At 50.3% G+C, this 9,019-nt stretch overlaps 1 protein-coding gene and 1 pseudogene across 1 annotated transcript; both read left to right on the top strand.

Annotated features, from left to right (window-relative positions):
- The first annotated feature begins 2,518 nt into the window (after positions 1 to 2,518).
- Positions 2,519 to 4,168, top strand: LOC147963494 (uncharacterized; annotated as a pseudogene).
- A 61-nt stretch (positions 4,169 to 4,229) lies between these two features.
- LOC147963493 (uncharacterized) lies at positions 4,230 to 5,276 on the top strand. The gene has a single exon (XM_087529598.1). It carries the CDS (start codon positions 4,230 to 4,232, stop codon positions 5,274 to 5,276), a length of 1,047 nt encoding a protein of 348 aa, XP_087385724.1.
- The last annotated feature ends 3,743 nt before the right edge of the window (positions 5,277 to 9,019 follow it).

Genomic DNA, 9,019 nt, shown 5'->3' with positions numbered 1-9,019 from the left:
TTCTATAAATAACTACCTTACTTTTAGCAATATCATGTTTAGTTTCTGGAGGGAGAATGCACAATCAAGTGTGTGGGGGAGGGCAACAACGATAAGCACGCTGAGTGTCACCAACGAATAGTGCATTTTCCCATAGAATCATGTTTAGAGCATCTCCTGCCGTTGGCCCCCAGGGGCGCCTAAAATCGCCCCTTGGGGGTGAGCCGGTGCAAAACATCGGCCTGGGGACGAATTGGTCCCCAGCCGCCGTCCCCAGGACCGTCCCCAGGCACGTTAAAAAAATTAAAAAATATAGCAAAGTTCAAAGTTCGGCGAAGTTCGGCATATATTACATTTAAAAAGCGGGTTTTTATTACATAATATATATAATTAAAAAAAGAACTAGCTAAAAGCGGAGTAGTCGCCGTCGTCGCCGCCGTCGTCGTCATCGTCTGGCTTCTCCTCCTTGACGCGGCCGTCCCTAGTGGACCCCTGACCGGTGTCGCCTATGCGGGCTGGTGGCGGTGGCGCGGTGGCGTCGTCGCTGTCCTCGATGATGACGATTCCTCCTTCGTCGCGGCCCCGGCGGCGCTGCGCGAATCGCCGCAGGACGGCGCACTGGCGCTCCCTCGCCATCTTCAGGGAGTCCACACGCGCCCATTCTAGGGCCGCGTCGTCGTCGAGCTCGACGTCGCCGCCGTGCTCCGTCTTCACCGCGGGGAGGCCCGGCTCCGTCTTCACCGGCGCCAGGCCCGGCTGCGTCTTGGGCTTGATGAAGCGCGGAGGAGCCGACGAGGGGGCGCGCCGGCCGCCCTCATTGATGACGATGTCGGCGCTGCGAGTGCGCCGGCCAAGCGGCGTCCCCGCCGCGGGCTCGGCCTTGACGCCGAGCAGCGCCGGAGTGCCGGACGAGTGTGAGGAAGAGCAGGAGGAGGACGAAGAAGAGGAGGCGCCGAACCTCCTGGGCAACCATTGCCCGTCGCGTTGGCGGTGAGCCGTGGCCGTGGCGGCCACCCTCGCTGGGGGGTATGCCAACGGCGGGTCGTTGCCGCCCTCGAGGTAAGTCAGAACGCCCTCGAGGGTGCGGTCGGGGACACCCCACCACAGGCGGCGTCCGTCGCTGTTCTTCGGTCCGGCCACCACCGGCGCGCCGTTGGTGGAAGCCAGCATCTGGTGATGCCGGCGCTGAAAGTACGCTGTCCACACCGCTATGTTGTCGGCGGCGTACTCGGGGAGGGCGAGCTGGGTGTCGGTGAGGGAGGCGCGCACGACGTCGACCTCGTCGGCGAAGTAGCCTGGTTTCGCCACGGCATCGGGCAACGGGGGAATGGGCACTCCCCCGTTGCTGAGTCTCCACCCCGTTGGCCCAGCGCGCATGTCCGGCGGCGCCGGGATGTTCGCCTGGAACAGGAGCCAAAACTCCTGTTCGCGGAGCGAGCGGCGGCCGAAGCCGTTGGCCGCGGCCTCATCTCCGGGGAATCGCTTGGCCATCGGGAGAGGGAGGGAGGGGGGAGGGCTCGGCAGCGGCGCTCGGGAGAGGGAGGGCTCGGCGGCGACGCTCGGGAGAGATAGACGGCGGGGTTGGGCTGGTGTGGCTGGTGTGGCCAGAGGCGAGGGAGGCCACCGGCTTATATAGCGGCGCCGCCCCGTGTGTACGCGTGCGAGGCAGGGGAGGCGTCGGCGCGCCACCCCGTGACGCGCCGCCAGTGAGGAATCAATGATAAGGCTGACCGGCGGCAGCCTTGCCATCGATTCCCCGCAGGAAACCAAGGCGTTTGGGGATAAAGACGTGCGGTGTCGCTGACGCGTCGGGCCCGCGGCTCTTCCGCGCCAAAACCGTTCGCCCCGGCGCCCCCCAGCGCGCCGGGTTCGGCCTGGGTCCGCCGGCGCTAAATTCGGCCTAGGCCGGCGAAAATCGGACTCCTGAGGGCGCGACTGGACCAATTTTTATACGCCGGCGCGAAAAAAACGCTTGGGGAGGCCTTTCTAGGGGCGCGGCTGGAGATACTCTTAGTTTCTGGAGGGAGAATGCATGATCAAGTGTGTGGGGAGGGCAACAATGATGAGCACGCTGAGTGTCACCAGCGAAGAGTGCAATTTCCCATAGAATGAGTTGCGTTGGGAATTTGATTGACAATCCGAGTATCCTTGGAGTCCTCTTTTAGCGCTATCCTGATTACTCCAGACTGGCGGGATGAAAGTGAGCAAGCCACATAAGCGTCTTGGGCATTACTTCATCAAAGATGCTTACCGTGAGTGTTACCTCGCCTCGAACAGCGGTTCGGCTCTTCCAGTGTGCTTAGTCGTGGTGATAATATGTTTGTCAACTGTTGCAACATTCACCTTTACTATCATGTGGGGGGGGGGGGGGAATCCATTATATCCACCGATTGATGACATTGTTTCTGTTTTCAATATTGGAGAACCAGGCGAAAAGTGTATGAATTAATGTGAGTAGGATAGAGCAAAAACCTGTTACGATCAGAATTTATTCACATTCAACCCTAGGAACAAACAACCTTTTATGTGAGACGCCAGGAAAAAAAAGCTCCCGCGATCGCCTGGCGATCTGGCGGCGACGGAGATAGATAAAGGGGAGTGATGGAGACGGGGAATCCGGCGGAGGCCCCGGCGGCTCGTGACCCCAACGGGAGGGGGCGGGCAACAACGGCGTCCCAGGCGGAGTCAACGGAGCCTCGCGTCCCCAAGAGGGCGGAGATTTCCGTCGGGGGCCCGGTGGGCAATCTGGATTGGGAAGAAATCAAGGCCACGTCAAGGCGGATCCTCCGGCAATCTCTAAACCGGAAAAGGTGCTGGAAGCGGATGAAGAGGAGGGCGGAGGAGATGATGGGCATGAACCCAGAGAGGAGCCCCACTGATCTGGTGGGGAGTGTGAAAGCCGGCGGCTACAACGGCGACAAATCGGAGGTACTTCCATATAATAGGGACCTTGTTTCTCAGGATTTGATCCTGTTTGGGGCAGGGGGTCCGATTTTGGATGCTACTAGTATGGAAACTAGTGTGATTGCGTTTGGATTACAGAGAGATTCTTTCTCTGAGAGATATAAAAGAGAAAGAGAGAAATCAGGGGATGAATGTTATCTGTACATTAAAGGAAAAAAGAGAAATTAGTGCCTCTTTATTTTGGAAACTGCCCATTTATGATCTTTTAATTTTTGATAAATGCACAATTCTCATCATGCTGGTGGCGAATTTGGGTGAGGGGAGGAACTATATCTACAGCAGAGAGGGGGGTCTCGAGTCATCAGCTCTCCATACACAACAAGTTCTTCTGTTTTCCTGTGTGAATTTCTTCCCTATACGAGTTGTTTTAGTGAGTAAGGGAGAGATAGCTATGGAGAGAAAGGGGAGGCAGAGAGGGAGGTGGGTCAGGGATCGGGGAGTGTGCCGGCGACCATGGGGAGCGGTTCTCTGACTACTTCACCTGGGGGCGAAAAGATGCAGGTGTCCAGGCAGCCTTGTGGGGATGGCTCACCGCTGGTCATCGATATGGAGGCCGCCAGGAGGGCTGTGAGGGGTTTCTTGGTGGTGGGGCGATTTCTGTCGCCTTTCCAAGTTCACCCGCAGGTCCTTGTTGATGACCTTCGTGCTTCGTCGGCTTGGAGGCTGCAAGGCGAGGTCACCGTCCAGGAGGTGGACAGCGACGACGGGAGGTTCATCCTGAACTTCTCTGCCGACGTGGATAGACGCTTTGTGTTGAAAGCCCAGCCGTGGCACCATAAGCGTGATGGGATCGTCTTCGCCGAGTTCGACGGCAAGGGTAACCCGGTGGAGGTGGATCTTGGAACCATGGCTATTTGGGCCCAGGTTCGTGACCTACCATTTGAGCTTAAAATTGAAGATGTGGGTTCATCTCTAGGGGACCAAATCGGGGAGGTGATAACCGTCTCACACCAGAATCACATGATAGTAGAGAAGTATTTGCATGTTCGTGTGAAAGTCCCGCTACACGAGCCAATTAAGAGTAGAGTAGAATTCACTCCTCTAGGCAGCAAAGAAAAACTTTACTATGATGTTCGTTATGAAAAGTTGCCGTCATATTGTGAATGTTGTGGGCTTGTAGGCCATATGTCGGAAAGGTTCTGTAGGATTCCTAAAGAGAGTAGAGTAGCTGTTTTTGCAAAAAAAACCTCAGTGTAGAGGCCTACTGGAAGGGAAATACAGCTAGTAGAAGAGCTCTTGTGTACTCGGGCTATAGTAGAAAAAACATCTCAAAGGCTACTGAAGGTATGGTGGTCAAAGTCACCAAAGCTGTGAGTGATCTCACTGTGAAAGAGAAAGATGCTGCATCGTCTATCCTGGCGACTGGAGGTCCAGTCCAGGGAGACCACTTGCTCGGCCAGGAGGGCCGAGGGCAAGTACCTTCTCTGCCAGTGCCCGTAGGAGCTGCCTCGGGTCAGGTGGACCTGGAGCGCGGGCCACTCGAGCGCGCTAGCCTTGGCCAGGAGGGCCAAGAAATGGCGGCTAGAAGGGCGCCCACCAAGGGGGCACTGCAGGTCGGCCAGGAGGGTCGTCTCTCTGTAGCGTCCCAGAATGCATCACCATACACCCCTGCACCCCCTACTAGCGAAGGCCAGGAGGGCCAAGCGCTAGTGGGGGGAGCGGCTCCCACCACGGTTGTTGTACCTGACCAGGCAGGCCAGGACATGTTGCATCAGGGGAATAGTACTTCCCCCATCAGGTCTGTTGCGGCTATGGCTGCATACCAGCCTAACCCGGCCGGCCAGGAGAGTAGGGAGGCTCTGCAATGGGGTGATCAACTCCTTTTTCGCCCGGGGGTGCTGGAGGCGCTGTCGGGGGCTGTCGCTGCAAGACTTGCTACAAAAGAACTCCATGCAGAAAAGGGCAAAAATACCACTGACACCCCTATTTACACTTTCAATGCTACAAAGAACTCCATGCAGGGAAAGACAAAAGAAAAGGGCAGAAAAGGAAAGAAGGGAGGAGGAGTTGGGAGTTCAGAGGGAGCACGCAAGAACATTATAGGTAAAAAAAGAAGCCTCTATGAAGCTCCAGCAACTGGTAGTGAGCTAGATTTCTCTTTTGAGAAAACCATGGATAGCTATGAGCGTATTCTGTATGGGGACATAAATGTTTCTTCTAAGCGTGTATGTATGGGTAGAGTGGAAGCTGTGAGAGATGGGAATGGGGTGGTTACACACGTATCAAAAGAAGTTGAGGAGAAAGAAGAGGCTCCGGGGCAGCAGAGAAGGGAGTCGGTTGGAGATAATGGCGCATCGGCGGCCTCCGAAGAGGAGGTACGCCGGGCCAAATGAGAATCATCGGATGGAACTGCCGTGGGATGCTCTCTCCCACGGCGGTTCGCGAGCTCTTGGATCTACAGGAGCGTACCAAAGCAGAGCTAATTTTCCTTTCAGAATCTCACTTAAATAAATGTAAAGCCGATGAGCTTCGTCGAGTTTTAAATTTCGATTCAATGTTTGTAGTTGGGAGCGATGGCCGGGCGGGTGGTCTTGTCTTGTTTTATCAGAATATGAATAAAGTTGAGTTGAACTATGTGTCAAATAATTTTATTGATGTTGTTTTCATGAATGGGAATTCTGTACAGTGGCGTTTAACAGGCTTTTATGGGCACCCCAACTGGAGTGACCGTGCTTTGTCATGGGATGATATTCGAAATTTGTATAAGAAGGGCGATCACCCATGGGTAGTTTTAGGAGATTTTAATGAAATTTTGTTATCATCTGAGAAAGAGGGAGGGAATGTGAGACCAAATGTGATGATGAGAGATTTTCGAAATTGTTTGGGAGATTGTGGACTAGCAGATATGGGACGTATGGGTGACTTATTTACATGGAGGAGGGGCGAAATCAGGGAAAGACTAGATCGAGCGGTCTGTAATGTGGATTGGGCAAATAAATTCCCTCGAGCGGCGGTTATAAACGAAGAACATGTACACTCAGACCATCGCCCTATTATTTTAGGCACGGAATATTTTGACGATAATATTTTTGACCGCTCAAAAAGTCGAAGAAAACATTTTGAAGCTCGATGGCTGAAAGAAGAGACGGTTGCGGAAGTTGTACGTACAGCTTGGGAAAAAGCGAAGATGTTAGGCATAGGGCCGTCTCTCGCTGATCGTACAAGAGCGGTACATGCAGATTTGCACACTTGGGATCGTGATATCCTTAAGGGTCCGAAAAAAAGAATCAACAAACTAAAAAAAGATTTAGAAAAATTACGGAGAGGGCCTGTGAATGCTAACTCTCTTGCACGTCAAAAGGAGACTATTGTATTGATTGAAAATTTATTGGAACAAGAGGAGATACACTGGCTACAACGGGGTCGAGCAAACTGGTTATTGCATGGTGATCGCAATACTTCTTTTTTCCATAACGCTGCAACAGCTAGAAAGAAGAGAAATTAGATAAAAAAATTGCTTGACGATAATGGGGTTTGGGTAAAAGACACAGAGATGAAGAATCATATTCTAGGGTATTTTTCTAACCTGTTTACTTCAGAAGTTAATCAACCAAACCATGAGGTCCTCTCCCTTGTAAAAAGAAAAGTAACGAATGAGATGAATAGGGCTCTCCTTGCCCCCTACACGGCCGAAGAGGTTAGGAAGGCACTTTTTGACATTGGTGATTTAAAGGCGCCGGGGCCAGTTGGCCTTCACGCCATTTTTTATAAGAGATTTTGGGCTATGTTAGGGGATGATTTGACTGAAGAGGTTCTCCAAGGGGTGAATACATGTACTATACCTGATGGTTGGAATGATACTACAATAGTAATGATCCCAAAAGTTAACTCCCCGGAAAAGGTAACTCAATTTAGACCAATCAGCTTGTGCAATGTGGTGTATAAGGTCATTTCAAAGATGATTGCTGCTCGTTTGAAGACAATCCTCCCAGATATTATTAGCCCTACCCAAAGTGCTTTTGTGCCTGGAAGAATGATTACAGATAACATCTTAGTGGCTTATGAATGTTTCCACAAAATAAAAAATAAAAGGACCGGTAAAGAGGGCCTGTGTGCAATCAAACTGGACATGCACAAAGCATATGACCGAGTGGAGTGGCCTTTTTTAAAGGAAATCATGTTGAGACTAGGCTTTCAGCAGGATTGGGTGAATTTAATTATGCAATGTGTGTCATCGGTGGAATATCGGGTTCGTTTTAACACGGAAGAAACAGAGAGCTTCAAACCATCTAGAGGACTGAGGCAGGGGGACCCTCTCTCCCCATATTTATTTTTGTTATGTACGGAAGGCCTAACTGCACTCTTAGCTAATGCAGAGGAGAATAGAAGTATTTCCGGAATTAAAGTTAGCAGAGATGCCCCATCTATTTCAAATCTCCTATTCGCAGATGATTCATTAATCCTGATGCAAGCTAATTCCATGAACGCGGAGGCGCTGAAAGCAGTTTTGGATGCTTATTGTGCTGCATCGGGGCAAATGGTGAGTGTTGAAAAATCTAGTATATTTTTTAGTCCCAACACGAAAGTGGAAGATAAGGCGCATATATGTACTATTCTGAACATTATGACTGAAGCTCTCAATGACAAATATTTGGGTCTGCCTTCAAATGTGGGTATGGACAAAAGTGATTGTTTCCAATTCTTAATAGATCGAATTGTTATGAAAATCAGTGGTTGGAAGGAAAAGTTACTATCAACAGGAGGAAAAGAAATCCTTCTCAAATCGGTTGTGCAAGCTATCCCAACTTATGCAATGTCCGTCTTTAAAATTTCTAAAAAGATTTGTAAAGGAATCATTGACGCGATGTCGCATTTTTGGTGGGGTGACGAAGACAATCAGAAGAGAATGCATTGGATGGCATGGTGGAAGATGTGTGTACCTAAAGACCAAGGAGGAATGGGTTTTCGAGACATACATTGTTTCAATCTGGCCTTGTTAGCCAAACAAGCGTGGCGCCTGCTTGATAACCCTGATTCCCTGTGTGCCACCATTTTGAGAGCTAAATATTTTCCAGATGGAGATTTAATGAATGCGGGTCTGAAAAAAGGATCCTCTTTCACTTGGCAAAGCATTATGGCCGGAGTGGATTCTCTCAAAAAAGGTTATATTTGGAGAGTTGGTAATGGACAGAATATTGATATCTGGAGAGATGCATGGATCCCGAATGGGGCAAATAGGAAAATTATCACTCCTAGAAGAGGGCAGATTCTAACAAAAGTTGCTGATCTTATAGATCCAATCAACAATTGCTGGGATGAAGATTTGGTAAGACAAACATTGTGGCCAATTGATGTCCAGAGGGTGCTTATGATCCCCCTCCCCACGTATGACATGTCGGATTTCATAGCTTGAAGTTTTACAAAGAATGGACTATTCACGGTTCGTTCTGCTTATCTGGAGGAATGGAAAACGCAAAATGGGAGGAAATTGCAACACTCAGATGGCATGGGAGGAATAAATGTCAATACTATTTGGAGCAAGATTTGGAAATTATGTTATCCAGCAAAAGTGAAGATTTTTATTTGGCGTACCTTACATGGAACCCTCCCGTGTCGTGTTACATTTGCTAATAGACATATGAAAATTTCGCCCACCTGCCCATCATGTTCGAACGGGCATGAAGATGCTAAACACTTATTATTTTTATGTCAAAAGGCAAAAGAGGTGTGGGAGAAACTGGGACTGCACGAAGCCATTAAAAAAGCCTGTGCGGTCGATCATGCGGGAGAGGCAGTACTTGAATTTCTACTTTTTATGCCAGAACATGAGCTATCTACAGTGGGCATACAGAATGTTCGCGAACTGATCGCTGTAACAGCCTGGTATTTATGGTGGGAAAGACGTTCGCTAGTCCATCAGAGAAAGACCCAAGATACATACCAAATTTCGATGGGAGCCCGTGCTATAACAATGAACTATGTTATTGCCCAATCCTCCAAGGCAACAAATAAAATAGAGGGATGGACGAGACCCCCTCTAGGTTTTGTGAAATTAAATGTCGATGCTTTGTTCGATTAAGACATGCTTAGAGGCACAGCGGGAGCTGTACTTAGAGATGATAAAGGAAGATTTATT

This window comes from Triticum urartu, chromosome 6A (assembly GCF_056163025.1).
Source record: "Triticum urartu cultivar PI428250 chromosome 6A, HENAU_Tu73, whole genome shotgun sequence".
NCBI lineage: Eukaryota > Viridiplantae > Streptophyta > Magnoliopsida > Poales > Poaceae > Triticum > Triticum urartu.
Note: the sequence above shows the minus strand (reverse complement) of the source record. Positions and strands in the feature narration are given on the sequence as shown.